This window comes from Drosophila elegans, unplaced genomic scaffold, assembly GCF_018152505.1.
Source record: "Drosophila elegans isolate 14027-0461.03 unplaced genomic scaffold, ASM1815250v1 contig_814, whole genome shotgun sequence".
Taxonomy (NCBI): Eukaryota; Metazoa; Arthropoda; class Insecta; order Diptera; family Drosophilidae; genus Drosophila; species Drosophila elegans.
The window spans coordinates 11,236,080-11,256,113 of record NW_024546167.1 but is presented as its reverse complement, the minus strand read 5'-3'; the positions used below and the strand labels follow the sequence as shown (position 1 = coordinate 11,256,113).

Sequence of the window (20,034 nt, the reverse complement as noted above, 5' to 3'; positions counted from 1 at the left end):
AATTCATTTTCGGGTTTCATTTTCTGTCTGCCTTTTTCGCTTGCCATTTTTTACGCGTCTTGTATGAGCTTCTGCGGAGCTCGATGGCAATTTTCACTTTGAGTGATTGCAGTTAATAAAAGAGGGAGGAACGGTTTGAGCAAAAGGTGCCTTGGGGGATGAGTAAAATCTGGAGTTAATTAGCTGACAGACGCTACCTTTGATTGGACATTTGCTCTTTAATTGCCAGGGGAGTGTAAAAACCATGGAGGTGCTCAAAGAAACATTTGTTAAGATTAAGATCCTGTACAAGAAAAGAAACCCAGAATAATTTATAAGTTTAGCGAAGCAAATAGTAATAATAATTCTAACCCTGATACTCAGATCTACGTAAAAAATACCAGAAAATTATATTGCGTTACCAACCACTGGCATTAAGAATCTGAAAAATTCAGTTACACTAGAAAGATTTAAGTTTTTAAACTGGCGAGTATACAAAATGAGTATCAAGCCTTTTTTACAAAATGTATAAAATTTCTACATATTATACTTACACAGTCGCTCAAAAATACACCAAGCCAAGACCCTAACCACGTTTATACCTATTTGAGCCAAGTATAAGACAGTCGCGGTAAGAGAATCCAGCTCACATTCAGTTTTACTCTTAATAGTATTCAGCCATCTCTTAAAATTCTAATTGCTTTAATGTCAATATTCTCTGATTATCACTATTGCCGATCAAGAAATAAGAGGTTGATGAATGCGATAAGAATAATAATTAAAAATAGTAATTTTAAATATTTTCTTTTACTCACGATTTAAACTGAAGGTCAGTAAATTTGGCAAACAATTTAAGAACTAATTTCCAGGTTTTCATACAATCCCAAAAATTATAAATTAGGCCAAAGCCATTTCTAATATATGGCGATACTTTAATTAAATTAATTGCCTAAAAAATATTGCTAAATACAATTTCTAATAAGCCAAGAAAAGAAAATAATATTTAAATAAATATATTTAACCAAATGTCTGATTAAATATTTGTAGATTTTGAAATTGGCCTTAACTTGGTTAGGTCAGAGCGCCTTCTCTTTATTCAGCTGTTTGGTGGATGCTCGTGACTTTTCCGCTCGTGTTGTCCTTTGAAGCGCTCGGCTCTGTTATCCTGGCGCTCGGAAGGCGCTCGCTGGGGGTTCGGCAGCCGAGGGTTGGAGCTTCGGGCAGCCGACTTCCGGCGGGGGACTGTGGGGCTTGTGGAGCTCTGAGCTGGCCACACCGATTCAGTTGAAGCTCAGCCGTCGGACTGTTTCGAACGTGTTTGCCGGGATGCTGACGCTCGCTGCGGCAGCCATCGAATAAGCGAAGTTATCGGGTCTCGTCCTGCGTCCTGCACACAATCGGGTTCGTTGTCGCGAATAAATAAATCTCGTACCGCCAAAAAGAACCACTTATCGAAATCAATAATTGCTAATTAGAGTATTCCAGTCTCGATTGGAAGGGGAAGAAAAGTTGGGAGCTGCATAGGAGTTTGCGTGTTTATTTCTCGAAAAGGCAGAAAAAATCATGTTGCACACACAAACGCTTCACTCCGACTCCTTTTAGGCGCTTTAATTGCCCTGCTCTCGTTTTGGGGCATACATTAAAACCAGCCACTAAGCATTTGCAAGTGCCCCAGTGTCTTCTGAGTGTGTGTGTGTCTGCGTGTGTATTTGCGTGTGTCTCGGTGTGTGTGTTTGTTTGTGTTTTGATGGTCACGTGGTCAGTTCAAAGTTGGCTTGCCTTTGCTTGGCCCACTGCCTTCTTGTGCGTGACAAAAGTCCAGCAACAGTAGCAACAATAATAGCCACAGCAGCAACAGCAGCAACAGAAGCAACAGAAGCAGCACAAATAGTTACAACAACTGCAATAAAGGATTATCCTGCGTGGGACAAATTTAAATTGTTTGCCAGGTAAGTTGGCCTCACTTTTTGCTCTTTAAGAGTGACTTTTTGCCCGAAACTTTGCGACCTAAAGTTGAAATTGCCACCCGCCCTCGCAGTTGCTGCAGATAGAGAAAAAACGCTGAACAGCGTTGAAGTTTGCAACTTTGCAGGAATTAATTAATGGAGTTTGCTGTTTTATTCCATTCTCTTTACCAGCTTAGTGGAAATGACACAAGTAGAACATAAAAGAAAATGAAGTAAATAGTTTGTTATTTGGCTAAGTAATTTGATTACATAATATTCAAGAACTAGGACAACAAAGCCATTAGACGAACAATTAATTAAAAATTATCCGGAGTAATATAAAAAAAAAAAACAATATTTTCAAAGCTGTGGGTTTGAATGGTATCTATATTGTCTTATATATTTGTAAATTCTTGAGGGTAATCCATTTTTATATAACTTAAGGCAATTTAAAAATCTATTTACAAAAGAAAAAAGTATATAAAAACATTTAAACAATTATGTCAATTATATCCGTGATGAAATTTTATTATTTATTTATTATATTTTTTTGGGGCTGTCAATAATCGTGTGTTGCTTTTCTCAGTGTGAAAGTTGTGGAATTCGCGGTTTTAAGCTCTTGTCTCGATGCGCCAGTTTTTCACTTTTGCCGCCCCTTCACTCTGCCACCGTCGCTGGCAACTTGTATTCCCCGGAGATCTACCCCCCTTTTCCTACGCCACTGGGCCGCGCCGAATGCCGTAACTTAAAATGCGCCAACTGACTGCCAGAAAGTTGCCAAAAACTTTTGCCTAAAGTTTATTTACTTGTTTTTTTCCGTCTTTGCTCATATTTTTTTTCGTTCCATTCTCTGTCTAGCAATGCAAAATGTAGTGGTGAAAAATGAAAATTTTGAAAAAAAAGACTGTGAGAAAGATAAGTTACTGATAAATGTGTGAAGAAATAAAATATTTGTATTTATAATATTTGAGTTTTTTATTTCAATTAAAGCTTAATTTTGAAATTAAGAAAACCATTTTGTATAAGGTGATTGTGCCAAGTACAATTTACCCAAGCTAAAATACCTTGAAAATCATAAAATATAACTCAAAAATTAAGTTTAACTGTGTTAGTTGTAAACAATGGGAGAATGACTAAAAGAGCAATCACTGTTCATGACCCAAAGTTTCACGAGCTCAGGTCAGGCCCAACTTATATACAATCCACCTGAAGGACCCAAATTTCATGCCTTTCGCCTGTTTATTAAATTTGCATGTCGTCTTTCATTAGAGAAAAGTGACAACTTCTGGGCGTCCTTTCCACCTTTCTTCCAAGGCAAATACAATTGCTGCTTAGTTTGGGAGAAAATAAATAAATTAGTTCAGTAAATGGAAGTGAAAGAGTGAGAAATTACAAACTGCTGGGCAAGTTAATATTTAAGTCTTGCAGTGATTTTACGAATTTCCCTCTCATTTTTGGACAATTAAAATATGCAAATGAGCAGGAAGACTGTTCCAAAGCGTCCAAATGGACACGCACGGCTACCCCAAAAACGGAGATAAGAGTGAAGGGGTGTGGGTTTTCGGCCGGAGTTCTGACAGATACAAATGCAGGGATACAAATGCGTAGGCTGAATTTTTGATTGGCTCACTCGCGCACTGCCCCACAAACATTTTTGACAATTTCCAAAAGCTTAATGGCTAATTGGGCTGCCAAGGGGGCCATGGATTTTGAGCCCGGACTGAATGTTGCCTGCACTTGTTGGAGTACAAATTTATGGCTAAAAGTCAATTACGAGCAGTGGGAGAGATACATTCCCCAAAGGGACTAGCAGTTAGGGGTTAGTTGACAGTGCTACCCATACGTATATGTGGCTTATCTGGAGTACATATTTTCCACGAGTGTGCTTACTTCAAAAAGGCATTAAGTCGAAACGTATAAACAAAAGTTACGCATACCCAACCTTAACCGTTGACGGGTTAATGTGATTTTAATGTACTTTTTACCCTCCAATCCCAACCCCATTGAAACCTTAACCCCTTCAACCCCCCTACAAATGTGCGTTTCAGAGGTAAAGTTCTATGCAATTTCATCATTTTTTTTTTTATGGCTGCATTAAGAAAGTTTTTGTTTGCCTTATGTAAGTTTTTGCAGTAACGCAAATTGAAATGTAAATATTCACATTTTAGTTGGGTCGATCTTTTTTCTGGTTTTGTCATTTTGTCAATGGATACAAAATCGTATAACGTTGTGAAAAGTTTATAATTTTAATATGAAATTTTGTATTGTTGAAATAAACTCAATAATAAAATCGAACTATTTTCTAAAAATATAACAAACCCACAATTTGAACTTCCTTTGGTAAATAGACCACACTGCTTTGCGTGTGGTGGCCTTCCACATAACAAAAGCCGATTAAGGGAAAATTTTCCACGCTTTTGAAATCAATCTTCCTAATGACAGACTATCCAAACGGAAACAGCAATAGCAACATGAGTAAAAGGCGGCTGGTAGACACGTGCGTTTCTCTCTGAATTTCACGCTCAAGTATCTGGCACTTGTAACCGTAATCGATCTGAACAATAACAGAATGAAATGGCACAAAAAATTGTATATTAAGAAACAGCAAACAAAACCTGACATGGCACGAAAACGCGCCAAAGGAAGCAAACAGATGTCTGCTCTGAGCTTTTTGCGTTGGAGGATGGGTAAAACGGTTGTGGTTGCGATGATTCCAAAACAATTTTCACCTTTTGTTCGAAATATTTGAGTGGGTAGCGTATTCCTTTGGGAGTATGGTAAAGTTCTTGGGAAAGAAAACGCAATTGAAGTCGTTAGGAGCAATGGGATAGGCAGCCAATTCTGAAGAGTCTGGCATTCGTTTAATTGATTGGTATGCGCGAATTTTAATATACCTAAAAGGTATTTTAAAGTCTGAAATAAATGTAAAGTTATGCGTGTTAAATTTATTTCAAAGTCTATTTTAATCATTTTTTTTTCCATTTGCATTCTTACAATTTTATAAAAAACTTTCCCTTCCTTTCTTACTCACTATGATTACTTTTAAAAACTAAAAGTATTTTGGTATTTGCAGTCTCTTTAGAAAATAATTATTTAATATTTGATTAACGGTTTTAAAAAGTGCACCTGACCTGTATTTTATTTTTCTGGTATGCATAATATATTACTTAGGTATGCATAAATAAACAATTATTGAAATTTGCCGAATTCTAATGGAATTGAATAAATGTTTCAAAATAATCATTGAAATTTTGTGCGGTCGCACAAAAATAATTTAAGCAGTTAAACGAAATGGCTGGCAGTTTTAGTGTTTCCGCCCAAGTCAGCCGTTAAAGGTGGGTGTCGAACATCCCCATATTCGGCCCTAGTTGCTTTGGCTTGCTCATTGCATTTATATTGTATATTCAATGATGAGTATGTTATTTTACCGAAATGAAACATTATTTTGCGCAATATTTTTGCCTTTTACGATGCCAATGTCCGCCCCAGTCATGGGAATTCTCTTGAGAGGGATCTGGAGCGACCTCCGTTTTTGGTCATACTCCTACGAGTGTGTATTCGGTTGGCCTGAAACTCATCTTTCTCGTCCTGTGGCTTATTTGCAAGTTTGATGGATTTTTATCCCTTTTGGCCGCTTTTCCGTGTGGGCTTGCCTCACTTTTATTATTCGTTACCTCGTCCTTAACCTTTCCCTCTAACTTTTTCTGGGTTTATCTGAATTTGTTTTCCGTTCGTTTTGCTGGTAGGTTTTCTTGGGTTGTTGCTGCCTTTGGTGCAATTTTATTATGCCACCACAGACACACGCATTTTTATTTATTGTGTTTTTCCTCCGACCTTCCCCCCGCTTGGCATTTATTTATACTCGTTACATATTCCGTCTCGTTCTCAGTCTTAGGCTGTCTCTTTTCGGAGCTTACTGTTTTTTATTTTTTTTTTTTTTTTGCAGCCTTGTCGGCGAATTTATAAATATAAATGAGTTTTGTTCGATGAAGGTTAAATTGAAATTTACTTCGGTTTACTTTTACTGTAGGAATGAGGATGTGGTGTTATGTGAGCTAGAAATAAGTTGTTTAGCTTGATTGGTATGCCTCACATGATGGAAAGCCCGATGAAAAGTTGCTTAGAACTCTGCATTTCCGCTCTTTCCTGGGCTTCCGACGCTCTAGTCCCCCATGTATGTACATATGTATGTTTCTCATTTTAATTTTGCTAAGCAAACCGCCGGAAATCGCAATCCTTATCCCTTATTCATTCGCCTTTTTCGGGTGTGAAAACTTTATTTGTCTGGCTTCCTTTTGTTTGGTCTTATCATTTGTCAAAAAAAAACTTCCCCAAATTGAATATTTGCATAAGTTTATTGAAACAGCCATCGGGAGGGTAATGTTTGACAAAGGGAAAGGAAAACATAGAAGGAGTCTTCCCAGCCTTAATTCTGGCTTTCTGTCCCTCTTTGCGGCATCTGTTTGATTTGTGTGCTGAAGGCTTTGCGTTGGCTAAATCCATTTCCTGAATTTTTGCCTCGGCAAATTTAATATGGTGTATTAAAACTCGACAAGGAATATAATACGTATAAAAATACTTCTTTGGCTAAAACTTATTTGTAAATATTATTGGTAAAATTTTTTGTATTCATTAAATTCAAAACAAAATATGTAGACATATCTTTAAATTAGCTTATTTGTATGTGCAGTATGTAATACTTATCAGTTTCATTGGTACATTTTTGTGTCTATTTTTTTCTTGTATGCCTTTTTTTTGGTAGAAACAAACCAACTTAAGTGAAAATCAATAAGATCATTATTTTAGTATTTCATCCAGTGGCCATAGGAATACAGAAAAACATAAATATTTATCACTAATTCGCCCATCAAAGTTAATCAAACTAGACCAGAGCCTCGAAAACAATTTGGCGACGTTTTGTTGACCGCAAGTACATACACATAACCATAAATATTTATACATTTAACTGCGAGTGTGTGGGAATACGACATGAAAAGATATTTCCTGTGCGAGGACATAAATTTCAACGGCTGCTGAGGCATAAAGCCACTGGCTTAAGTGTTGGCCATGTGTCAACCAAGGATTGTCATTACATATATGGTTATAGATTTATTTGTATAAATGTACTTGTATCCGAAAGCATTAATCTCAACGACACTAAAATTCAGAAATGGCGAAATTGTATCGTTCGCGCCGCTATTAATGTCGTAATATGAAAGCAATTTCTTAAATTTTTCGCATATTAAACGTTTTTGCCATTAATAACTTTTTGGGGGGATATTGAGGAGGATAAAGAAGAAAGAGAGAAAATTCTGTGCATGTTCCAAATGATCGCTTCAATAGCCACAAAGGCCATAAGAAACAGGCAAAACAGGCGAAACAGGCCAAGTCCTGTGGATGGAGATGTGGCCGTGGATGTGGATGTGGAAGTGGAAGTGGAAGGAAGTGAATGAATGAATGAATAACTGAATGAGTGACTGGCGGTCGGAATGAGGTACCAAGTGCATGGCAGATTGAAGTGACGGACTAGCCAGAGTCCGTTGGAGATTGTTTGTTCTCCATGGCCCCATGCACAAGATAAAAATTTATTTAGACCAAATAGAAAAGAATGAGGCTGGCGGGAATAATAAACTACAACAGGCAGGCCGTCGAGCCAGACACAAAGTGAGAGGCCAATCGAGGGTCAGGAAGTGCCAGGCAGTCATTGACAGCAGGGAGGGGCTGGGAGTGCCACAACTATTGTCTAGATGGCCTGTGTATGAGTTTTCTGGTTTGGCTGCAGGAGATCGTTGCCCCGGGCCCTCTGGTTTGCCAGTCCCTCCAGTTTGCTGCCACTCAGCCACTGAATAGCAGCAGCGACAGGCCACTGACGACGACTGCATGCAATAAAATGTGTCTATCAAATGTATCCTTTCATTCTTATTCCAACGTTACGTATGCTTAATGCGCCCTTTTGGTGCAAAGGGCTCACTTAACTTAGGCCCTTATTTTGTCGGTGCTGGATATTAGCTTTATATAAATAAATCTTTATATTCAGTCAGATACTCAACCCTATATAAACATATTTAAGCAGTCTAACTAACTAACCTATCAATGTCTTAATTTTTTTTTAAATAAGAATTTTTTTTTATATTTAATTAGGTAAATATAATTGTTTAATGGTCTATTCAATAAAAAATAGTATTAAATGGTTTTCTTTAAATCACTTTGATTATTTATCTAACATCAAATAATAAAGAACATATTTAGGCTCGATAAATGTGCAGTTTTAGTTAAACTGAGACTAGAACAACTTTTAAATTTAAGTATAAGTTAAATTATGAACACGATTGTACAAAATTGTACTGTACTTTTTAACAAATCTTATCTTATAAATTGTTGATTTACAATAATTACTCACTAACAAATCACAAATATTTAAAACTGCAAACGTAGTAGTGTAACCACTATTCGTTGATAGTTCTACCTACTTCGTTTTCTAACAATAGTTTTTATTTTGTTTTTGGTTCTCTGCTACTCTTCCCCGCTTAGCCGACCAGCCCCTCTGTGTTTGTCTATTGGTTGGATGGTTCTGTTGCTGGTCGCTAGCTCGGCCGGCCGACGTTTCCGTTTCCGCTCACTGTACGCCATGTTGATTTTGCCATTTCTCCATTGTTGCTTTTGTTGTTCCCGTTGTTGTTGCTTGTTTTGAAGTGTATGTGAGCGTTCTTTGTGTGGGTTAATGTGCGCACTCGACTGTGCGCAAATTGCTCAAGTGTAGTTCAAGTTAAGCCTCCCCCCCCCCCCGCTTTCCTCTTACAGTTTATTTATTTCCAACCATTTTTCGCCAGAGGAATAAAAAAACGCTACGCAAATTTCGTTTTTCATAATTGCCAGCCGGACCATTAGTTTTATCATTATTATTTTCCTGCGGAGGGGTGGGTGAGGTTCTTTTGTCATTATTATTATTATATTGCTTCACATTGGCACCTTTCCGGCAGTGTGCCCTTTTTGCTTATCTCTTGGCCATATTTTTGGTCGCTTATTGCGCTGTCTTACATTCTTATCATTATTAAGGACAGGTTCCACACTCCTCCTCCAAGTTGACGACACTCGACGGACACGTTGACAAAATGACAATGGCAGCTGGAGGTGGAGCAGGAAAACAAGTGTGGGAATTCTTAGCCCAGAGAACTTGAAAATTTTCGACCCAACTTTGGGTTGATTTTTCGCCAGCGCTTTGTAGCCTATTGATTTGCCCCTTTTTTTTTGTCTAGGGCTGACATCTTTTCCATTTCTCCGGTTTTTGTAACTCTTATGCTTACCTTTTGTGTCTGTTTATTGGCGCTACCTTTTCCTCCTTTGTCAGCATTTTGTTCCCTCGTTTCACCTCTAAGTTTCGTACATATCTTGCCTTTTATATATATTTGCAAATCATTATTATTTGCTGAGGATATTTTTCCCGAAAGAGAGATTGTTCTTCTTTTTTGTTCTTCAGTCGTGTGCCAATTTTTTTTTACCTTTTATTTTATGTTTTAGGGTAAAATACAATATTTCTCGTCCTTTCTTGAATATTGCTTATGGCGAATTTTATCGTTCGCTTGCAATCTCGGGATGGTAAGAGGGGAGATATGAGGATAGGGCAAAGGTAGGGTTGATGAACGGAAATGGCAACTTTTTGTTTGCTTCAATGTCTTATCTTCAACTTGAGCAAACTGTTATGTTAAATTGCTGTGTAGAATGCTAGGGTAAAATTTAATTTCTTTTTCGTGCAGGACTAGTAATTTTTAAAAATTTCACAAAAACAATTAAAAATAATAAAAGTAATCAAAGTATAAGAGTAACAATAAAATATTTATTTCCAAAAAGAATTTGCCTTACTTGTAGGGAAGAATTTGATTGATTAACATTTTTATAGTGGAAACCATTTCCTACATTAAACTCGTGTTATGCAAACCACGGGCTCCACCAAGAAAATTAAAAGTTTAGGGCTCGTAATATTTTATTATTCCACTCTAACCTCTTGCTTCAATAATTACACTCCTTAAAATCCATGACTAATGTTGTCAAACCACCTTTTGATTCACCCTCCAAATCGTCCAAACTTTCCGGTAAGGTGACGAACTTGCTCATCTCTTTTTGAGAAACTTTCGTGCCCGAAAATTGAGTTTTCCCCCACCCTGTGAACATGAACATCTGGGTGAGGTCTTAACAGGGCGCGTCGCCTTACAACTCGATAATTGCGGCTTCAACTTGACTTAAAAAAGAAAGAAGAAAAAATAAATTGAGAGTGGAATAAAAGAGCAAAAGAAACTTGTTCAACTTTTTAACTAGCCTCCAAACTAAAAACTTTTCAATACTCAAACCAATGGAACCAATGGATTCAACCCCCACCATTTTCTTTTCTCGATTGCAGCTGCTGCCACCGGGAAAACGGAGACCGGGGAAAATCGAAATGTGCTTCCATTAGGAGGACGAGAAACTGAAACTGGAGAAGTCGGAGAGAAGAAAGAAAAACTGCAGCGCCAAATCTGCAAACCAAATCCAACTTAAGTCACATCAAATTAAAATCAACAATCCGGCGAAGGGTGAACGGAGAAACGGAGCCAAAGAAAAATTATAAGAAAAAAAATATATATATTTATATATATAGAGAGAGACAGAACGGGGCGAAAACGAACGGGGAATATGAAGTGCAATAAAAGTCAAATGGCCACGTTAACAATGTGGAAAATTTTTATGGTCCTGCTCCTGGCGATGGCTCTGCTAATGCCGCTCACATTAGCGCGCCTGCATTCCACTTCCGGCGTAGGAATGTCCGGCGGAGTCAGTAGCATGGGTCCTGGCGGAGGAGGAGGAGGATCCGGCGGAGGCCCATCCTCGAAAGATTCACACGGTAAGTCCACCTCAATCCCTCTTAGTTATTTTACTACTTCTTTTTTTATTATTTTAAATGGCCGTGGCTGCAGCGAGTCGAGGGCGACTCCGGACAGGGTCCAAGCCAAGTCCAATAAATAAATTTAAATATTTAACTAACTTGCATTCGGAATGCGAACCACTCGCGACTCGGCGGGACTTGCCAAAAAGTCCAGAAAGAAGAAAATAGTGAAATTTGGTGGGTGGGGGTGTTAGGGTTGAGAAAACTTTAACACCTCGTTGCAACTGGAGGCACGTTGTCCTGGCACGTGTCCTGGCATTTATGATTTCATTTCGCTCTGTTGTAAGTTTGGCCCCAGAGCAGCTAGTTCCACAGTACGAGTAGCTTCTCGTTTGGTTGCCTCTCTAAACTGTCCATTAGCACCCAAGCAAATGCTTATGGAATTCTGAACAGGATGGGCCAGTGAAATCGGTGGAACAGCACATGAAGGGCGCTGTAAAAAAACACGTACTTTAAAAGCAATGCGATCTGAGCTAATGTACAGCGATGCCGAAAAGTTTGGACGTATTGATACATATTTCGTTACACGTTATTATGAAAGTCTAAGCCCCACGGGAATAAATATATTATTAATTTTCTGTAGAGCTGGGACATCTTTTGTTTTCCTTAATAAAAAAAACACTAAGAAAGGCAGATTTCCTGATTGATACCTATTTTGAGTTATAAATGGATTCATTAAAAATGGAAAATAAAAATTGATCGTTGATGAAAATGCTAGCTAATTGTAAAAAAGTCGGAATATTTTTTAAACATTTTATAAGTGATTTAATACACCTATTTAAATGTATTACAAATTAATTTTTCCTTATTATGCTCAAATGCAAACATTAATCATTTTGAGAACTTTTTTTGAATAATTTTGAAAAAGGTTAGAATTTTTACTTAATGCATTAAAAGTAATGACGAAGAATATGAATATACAATGTGTGAATTGCATCAGAACTAGTTTATAAGGAAGCAAGTGCAAAAAAATGCCACAAATCAAAGCCATGATAACTTGCGCAGTTGATTGAAAAGTTTATTCCCAAGAATTTTGCACTTGTCCCAGGCATCCTGTTCTTTTCCACCGAGATTCCCAGCTAAGCTCTCTTCACGGCAAGTCTTGGACCGGCAGAAAAGAAAAAAAAAAAAAAAAAAAACAGCTTTCAGGTGTTTTGAGCTCCGAAGAGCTATTTGACAAAACTGCCAGACCAAAAGCCGGGGCTATTTATTATGCCCACAGGATGTAGGAAAACACACACGCACCCAGAAACAAGGTGAACTGCGTAAATCATTTCCACTTTATGCGCTCTCTAAGCCAGACAGTGTCAACAAACTGCAGAGGACTGTGGACCAGGGAAAGGGATAAGATACCTGGAGGTGGGTTGTTGCGAACAGGCATTATGGGGCATTAAAAAGTACAGGAACCGAGGGACTGGAAATGGCGAGGTGGCATGGCTAAGATCGAGCGGAGGGACAATCTCTTGGCAGTCAAAAAGTTTGGCCGTTTAGAAAAGTGTCAAGCATTTTATCACACTGAACCTACCCGAAAGTAGCCAACAACAAGAGCAACAACGGCAGCCATAATAAATCTTTAAGGAGCTGGGTGGTAAATCCTTCGCCTGTTTTCTTTCCCTCTCCGTCAGCTAATGCATTTCAGCTAAACAGGCGGCCAAAAGTATGCAACGAACTGGGAAACTCGACTGACATTGTGACTAACTGACGAATGTCTATCTCCCTTCTAACCTCCCTCCAAAAACTTGTCAACGTGTTGAGTGCAGCCGTTACCCAATGCTCCAGGGAGCGGGAAAAGAATGTGGACGACGGGACCAGTCATCGCATCACCTTCGCCGCGTTTTCGGTTGGCAAACTTTTGTGACTAGCAACACGTTTTGTCCCACAAAAAAAGAATGAAAACACTTTTGCCAAAAACAAACACGCGGAAATGTGCTAAGAACGAAGGAGCTGGCGATTGACGTTTTTTGTTACGCCCGGAAAACATGTCCCTCCGAGAAGGTTGAAGGATTAACCCTTCACGCGATGTCCAAACAAGTCAACCGCCAAAATCGCTTTGTGTGGCTGCAAATTGAATTTGTGTTTTATAGTTGACTTGTCGTGTGTGTTAGTGTGGTTTTAGGAATGCAACTGTGGGATTTTAGTGGTAGCTTACACACAATGTGTGTGAGTTGCAGCAATCTTGAAAAAATAACATTATTTGTCTCATTTTATTATGTAACCAAAAAATAAATTTAGTGAGTTTTTATTATTATAACAAATTTCCACAAAAGATGGAACAGAAAAATAATATATCTGACTATTGAAATCAAAATGTTGTAATAATATTAAATTTTACTTATATTAAATTGCATGACTTGTTTGAATTACAAATTTCAAATATTAATATCGATTCCAAAATAGAAATAAGAATATTTATATATTTAAAATAATTAAAAAACACAATGGAAGAAAATCAGGCGAAATATATTTAAATAGAGTACAACATATTTTGCTTTAATACGTTTTTTTTTCCACCAACGTGTATAATATATATAATTATTATGGAGTTCCCTTAATTAGGTTTCTTTAAAGGTTACATTTCTCATTAATTTCTTGAAAGTTAATTTTCTGATATCCCCCTCCCTATTTCTAAACTAAAATAGTTATTTGCCACACAAACCACAAATTAGGCCTTATAAAAATACCTTTGGCAATTAAATTGCTTGCGTTTGAGTGAGTGACAATCCCGTTGAGTGAAAGTTCTATGGTTTTTGCAGAAGAGCGGAAAACTTGTCGTAGTATTTCTAATTACTTGGAGGGATGAACTGACAGCAGGCTGACAGGTGAGGGAAGGAACTGAAGCACGCCCACCAAACTGTGGTTTAATTAATTAAGAATGAAAAGGGGGAATTTTCTATTTTTATCACTTTCAGTATAAGGGCGATGTAAATATTTTAGCAAGGTGTTTATTTGTCTTTGTGTCCGGTAAGTTCTTGGGATTTTCAAAAGATTTCAAGACAAAGTAATATCTTAGAACGTTTATCACCGAATATTTTCCACGGTTTTGAGGCTACTAATGGGGTGGCTGTGGTGCATTTTTGGCTCCTTTGTGAATTTCGTCGCGCAATTTTCGCCAAACATCAAAATGCAGCAGCGCAGAGGCAACAAAATTCAAAGCACGCGCTACAAAAGCTTTTAAAACAAAGGCTTGACTGAAATTCCCCAAAAAAATAAAAGGAAAAGCAATGCGGACGACAAGGGGCGTGGCAGGGAGGCTAGACGAATGATCATAAAAGCCTTGGTAACAGCAAAGCATATACCGTGTATCCTCCTTGCACCTTCTCTCAAATTTTTAGAGGGACATTTTTGGCCAAAAACGCAAAGAAAATGAAAGTTTTCATGTTCTGGCCAGGCGTGTTTTTGTAAATGTGTGTGTGTGTCTTGGTTCGCCCAAAAATATAGTACGGCAATTTCAAAAGAGTCGCCTTGGAAAAGGGTTTACTAAAGTCAGCGAGGGAAAGGCCAATAGAAAGCTGCCTGGTGAATGGCGCATGAAACCAACTTTTAGTTCCGTTGCCTTGCCGCCTGGTCTCGCATTTTTGTGACTTTCATTTGCCATAAATTATTTTATGTTATTATTATACAATACATAGAAAATGAGAAAAGGCCAGAGAAATGTGGCTCAAAAAGGATGGCGACGGTGGTAGAGCAACAATCCAAAAAGAAAATATATCTTGAGCTGGGAAATATGCTTACATTTGACACAATTTAATGAACAAGAAGCGACATAAATTTTATTTAAGGACTAAAAGACTCTTAAAAAAACTTTATCGAGAAACGTTATTCCATTTAAACCAAATGATTGTTTTTTTGATAATAAGCCTGCCAGTCTTTCTAAAATAGATATTACAACGAAATTAATTAAGATACTTTACTAATTAATAGTTACAGGAATATAGAATATAATTGTCTGTCGTTAAACTACTTCAACAACAATTTATTAGACGCCTAAATTAAATATTCGATTCTTGGAAATTCTTTCAATGTTTACCTGAGAACCTGATTTCATTGATGAATAATTAAAAATACTTTGGATTCCTTGCCAGGAAAGGCAATTTAAAAGTAGGATAAATACTCTTACCCATACAATAAAAAGCTTAGCCTATTTAAAGGCTCGGCAATAGGTAATTTACCACGACTTGAGGTTATATAAAACTTTTATGCACAAATTGAGTACTGGGAAAAGGAAAATTTTGTCGGCCGATGCGAACAACCCCTTCAGATTGTTACTACTGTTGATGATGATGATGATTTCGTGCCTGAAGAACTGTATAATGGATATCGTGTTTTATAATTAATATTTATGGCCGGCAAACATACGACGACGTGGGGGTCCGAGGGAGATTGAGCTGGAAATAAAACAATATAAATGTGAGAAACACAAATAAATTTATACGGCGAGTCAATGTACTTGACTTGACCATAACTATAGCTACCGGTATTCCGTTCCTCATATCGGCGGACTCCGCCTCATTTCGTGCTGGTCAGTGATTATGTAATAATTAACTGTACATTAACTATTTGTAACCATGAAATTCCGTAAGGCAGGCAAGCTATCTGCATAATAAAGGATTTTGGTTCGTGTTCTGACTTCAGCACGATATCAAAACAAAATCAGAAAGCATTTATGTTATTTGGTACGAACTACTGATACGCTACTCCTTTCGGTCTTTTTTTTATAAATTATTTTCCCTCGTTGTCTTAAGTGGGGTAACTTTTTAAGTAACTTTTTCTGCAACTTATTAAACAGTTTTGCAAGATTGACAGTAAGTTAGTAACTCGCTCAACTGTGAGAGTTCCGCTTAAAAGTTGCCCCCAACTTGTATTACAAACTTATACAACTTGGTTTCAGAGTATTTTAATGGCCCTAAGCAAATATTTATATTTAATTTTTAGTGCAATTTTTACGTGAAATTTAACACCAATAACTAAGAGGCCAACAGCTGGGGCCGCAGCCAACTCGTTTTGGACATTTGGACGCACACGCTGCGTATACGTAATGGCAATTGAAACCAGTCTGAGCGCGGTGCGTGTGTGTGAGTAGGTTGTGTGAGGTGGTGGAAAACTATAACAATAAATCTTATTTATGTCTTTTTGTGCGATTTTTATGAGCTGATTTTTGATACCAGCTGAATTTTTTGGGGGTTCACTTTTGTCGAATTACTGGAATCGAGCAAGAATAGTTTAAATAAATTGCGCCCAGAAAAATGTGCGCTATAAAATACAAATGCCAGGCGAGAGAAGCGGGGAAGTTGCAAATGCGTTGGTCACGGTTGGCACTCCACTCCATCCGAGTCTTCTGTAATCTAATTCAAGCTGCCATTAGTGTTTAACACTGGCATGGCCGACGAGTTTCTCCCAACGAATTGCCTCTTCATCAATCAAAGGCTATGAACTCCGGCGGTTGGGGGAGAAAGTGGGAGAAAGTTGGAGCCTGTGCGTGTGCTCGCTGCGTAATTTAAGTTGTGAACTCGGGCAAAACACGCGCCGGGAGCCTCAAAAATATGCTTTGAATGTGCCCCACAAACATTCATTTGCGGCATGTGTTTCTAATGGGGCAAAGTTTTAGGATGGGGAAAACAGGAAGTGGTAGCAAAGCTTTCGCTCGAGCAATGTTTGTTCATCTAAATTCCCCAATAGCGAATTGGCAGGAGGGCAATAAGATCAAAGAGAGCATACGAAAATAGTTAATTAGAATTCAATATATAGCGCTGAGGTTCTTACTTTTTTTCGAATTCCAATTCCACTTCCAATTCTTTGGCCACTGATTTGTACCATTATCAATTTGGGCTATCTGCGAGTACTTGCCTCCGCCAAATCGATTTAACCGTCAAAGGTCCGCCAACCAAGTTGCTTTCTATGTCAGACCCAGCAAAAGTTTGCTTAGAAAGCTAAGAAAGTTGCCCTCTTTTTGGCCACACTTTACATTTGCATACTCTGAAGTAATTGATTCCTAAACTTGACACCTTCGCCCGACTAAGCAGCTTAGCCAAGTCAAAAGTCGGCGACCCCAGGCTGATTGGCCACCCTTTTTCGAAGGGCGTAATTTTCAAACAACAATGCTCCCTTGCCATAAGGTAATGCGATCTGGCTCATTAAAAGATTTTGCAGAACGAGTTTTGGCATTTGATTAGGCTCCTTGTTGTGGCCATTTAAATGCCATTTGCCATTTAGTCTGGCTCTCTCTCGCTCCGTTGCAATTAGATTTAAGTGCGGCTGGGGCGCTGGTAAATATGAACAGTAAAATGCTTTTAATTTATTGCGACACTAATATACATTAATGTCTTGGGCCAACTGCTAAAGGACAAGCCGAGTGACACGGCCTGAGGTCACGGATCCCAGCCCAAATACCCAGCCCAAAAACCCCTAAGAGGACTCAGAGTCGGGGGGCAGACACAGTCGTAGACACAATTAAAAGTCCATGGCCCAGAGAAATGTTAATGACAACAGACTGCCACAGAGTGGACTAGCAGAAGTTTTAGTATAAGCCTCAGTCTGCGATTCAGACTCTCCTCCCGTCGCCTCGCGGTTCCTGCGAAGCCTGCACAAATTTCTCGAAACTACCGTAATTTGCATATTTTAAGTTGACTTTTATTGCATTAAAAATGGTAGTGGCTTTGGCCATTGCGGCTTCAGACCTCAGCGTGTTGGTCTTAACCGAAAAAACCCATTCACAGTGGTTAAAAATATATCATCAGTGTACAAAAAGATATAATAGTATATATTTTAACAATCGATTCAATGGTTTCACACTCTAATAAAAGACAAAATATAAAATTTGTATTTTTCCATTTAAAAATAACAATAATTAATAAATCAATTGGATTTGACACAAGTCCCCTAACCTTTACCCAGTGTGCTAGTTTATTTTTGCCTTGACTGCTGTCGCCCCTTCAGCTTTTTGCTAATACTTGCTTTTCTTTCCACACTGCCTGACCCTGTGGAAAACTTGTGAGAGACAGATTGCAAAAATACAATTAAAATGTTTTAGTGAAAATTAACTGCAGTTTAAATAAAATGCTACGTTGGCCAGTAAACTACGCAAACCAAACTGTCTTGTTGTTCCAGCTTTGGTCGTTGATAATGTTGATGATGATGATGACGACGGTAGTGTTGTTGTTGGCAGCAGCGGTGTTGCCCCGTGTTTTCCGTTTGGTGGTTTTAGTGGTTTTAGGGTTTTACGTTAAGTATACGCACTGAGTGCATAGTCAAGTTGAGCTCACCTGCCCGAGGGCTCAAAGATGTTTGCCCTGCCCGAGGTGTTACGCTTGGCGTGGCTCAGAGGGGATTTTGCAATTTGTTGGACTTCTTCTCGGTCTTCGTCGCCAACATCGTCGTCGTCGTCGTCATCATCATTATCATCAACAGCTGCTTGTCTAGTTGCTTGTATTATATTTTGTTGCTCTGTTGCGGCTGGCCTAGAAAGTTAATTGAAAAAAAAGCGAGAAGATACACCGAAGGAAAGCTGGCCAAGCGGATGCCTGTGTGTTAAAAAAGGTTTAATTTAAATAAACTACAGAGTGGGCTGGCCCTATGAGGTTGTTGTGGTTATGGCCCAGTCCAGGTGTTTCCGACCAGATGCGGCTAAGCCGTGCAACCAACGACGTTTAGACGTTTTTAGTGCCTCCTCCAAGGAAACTTGAAATTGCCAAGGTGGCCTGAGGGATTATACTGGTGGAAATCGATGGGAAATTCAGCGGAAGATGTTTATTTAGGGGTAATTAAACTTTCTTCTTAAGGCGACTTAAAACATTTTAAGTGCTTAATAAAATTCTTAAAATTTAACACATAATCTGTACAGTATATTTTTGATCCTTAATTTTCTGTTCTCCCTATGAAATACATGTTCTGATTTTTGTTAAATATAACTATCTATTCAATAGTAATGGGATAAATGGGCTTTGTTTTTCTGCTTGTTTGCATAACAACTATTTTGTATCTGCCTTTTGTGTTCGCTCGATTAATTAAAATACATATTACTTTTATTGCCTGCCTTTAGTTTCTTTGTTGGAACCCCCCGAGCCGCCTTCAAAATCCAATTAAACTTTAAAAGTCATTGCCAGACCCTGCATTTCATTTCTCTTGTTTCCTTTTTGTACGTGATGTATGCGCAATTTAATTTTTAATTGCCCAAAAAACGTGCACACACACACATCGCTTTACTAACACTTGGAAATTATCGCACTGCGCCAAATCTACAAACAAAAAGTACGAACTCAAGGCTCCACACGTCTATAACCTTGAACCTTAGTCGCAAAATAACAAGAAGAAATGGTCGAGAAAGTTGGAGGAGAAGGAGCAGAGAAATGAACAAGAGCCTTTGGCTTTTGTCGTAACATAATACAAGGACATTGTCTCCGTCTCATTCAGTCGCTGCTGATGTCGCCTTTCGGCGCCTAAGCGTTGGCAATGTATAAATATACTCTGCTATAAAAATAGGGTCTTTGATTTTCATCCAGACTTCCGGCCATAACCTTTATTGGTAGAAAAAGTATCAGTTTTCTTTATTTGAATATGTTAAACGTATGGTCTGGGTTATTATTCATCCAACAAAACAACAATTTTAGAAACAAATTTTCAAAATAAATATTAAGAAAAAAAAAAATGAACAATAAATAGCGTTCCATTCAAGAATTTATAATTCATTTAGTAATTTTTTATAATTTTATTTGTGTTGACTTAGTTTAGGGCATTCCGAGTAGTTATTCGACATGGCCAGCATATTATTTCTTGTCTTCTTGGCCAACGTTTAAATTGCGCTTTGCACTAATAAGCAAAAGTGTCTAACGTAGCGTAACTAAATGCGAAAGGCAAACATTTCATTAACAAACACGCACCAAAGGATGGGGTGGTATGGAATGGGAAGTACTGGGGGTGTATGCAGGATAGGTTGACATTTATGTGTGCTTTGTATATATTTATACCGTCTCTGTTTCTGTTTCTGCCTCTGTCTTGGTCCTTAGGTTTAGTCAAAAAGGGCTGCCATTTTGCCGAGCTCGCACACATGTTCACACCATCCCCACACACACAAATCCTTTGCGCCTTTTGCTATTTTCGTATAACGTGTTTTTTTGAGGGTGTGTTTGAAATTTCATAATATGTGTCTTTCATTTCATTCTTTTTGGCTTTACTTTATTTTAAGCTCTTTCCTTGATT

General features: G+C 38.1%; 1 protein-coding gene across 3 annotated transcripts in view; it reads left to right on the top strand.

Moving 5' to 3' along the window:
- Positions 1 to 1,282: 1,282 nt before the first annotated feature.
- The window catches only part of LOC108138823 (nephrin), a 70,826-nt gene continuing 52,074 nt past the window's right edge, over positions 1,283 to 20,034 (top strand). For all 3 annotated transcript variants that reach the window (XM_017261324.1, XM_017261322.2, XM_017261323.2), the window contains exons 1-2: positions 1,283 to 1,928; positions 10,321 to 10,800. In XM_017261324.1, coding sequence (XP_017116813.1) covers positions 10,593 to 10,800 — 208 coding nt within the window. In that variant the 5' untranslated portion in view covers positions 1,283 to 1,928; positions 10,321 to 10,592. The remainder of the gene's footprint in view (positions 1,929 to 10,320; positions 10,801 to 20,034) is intronic.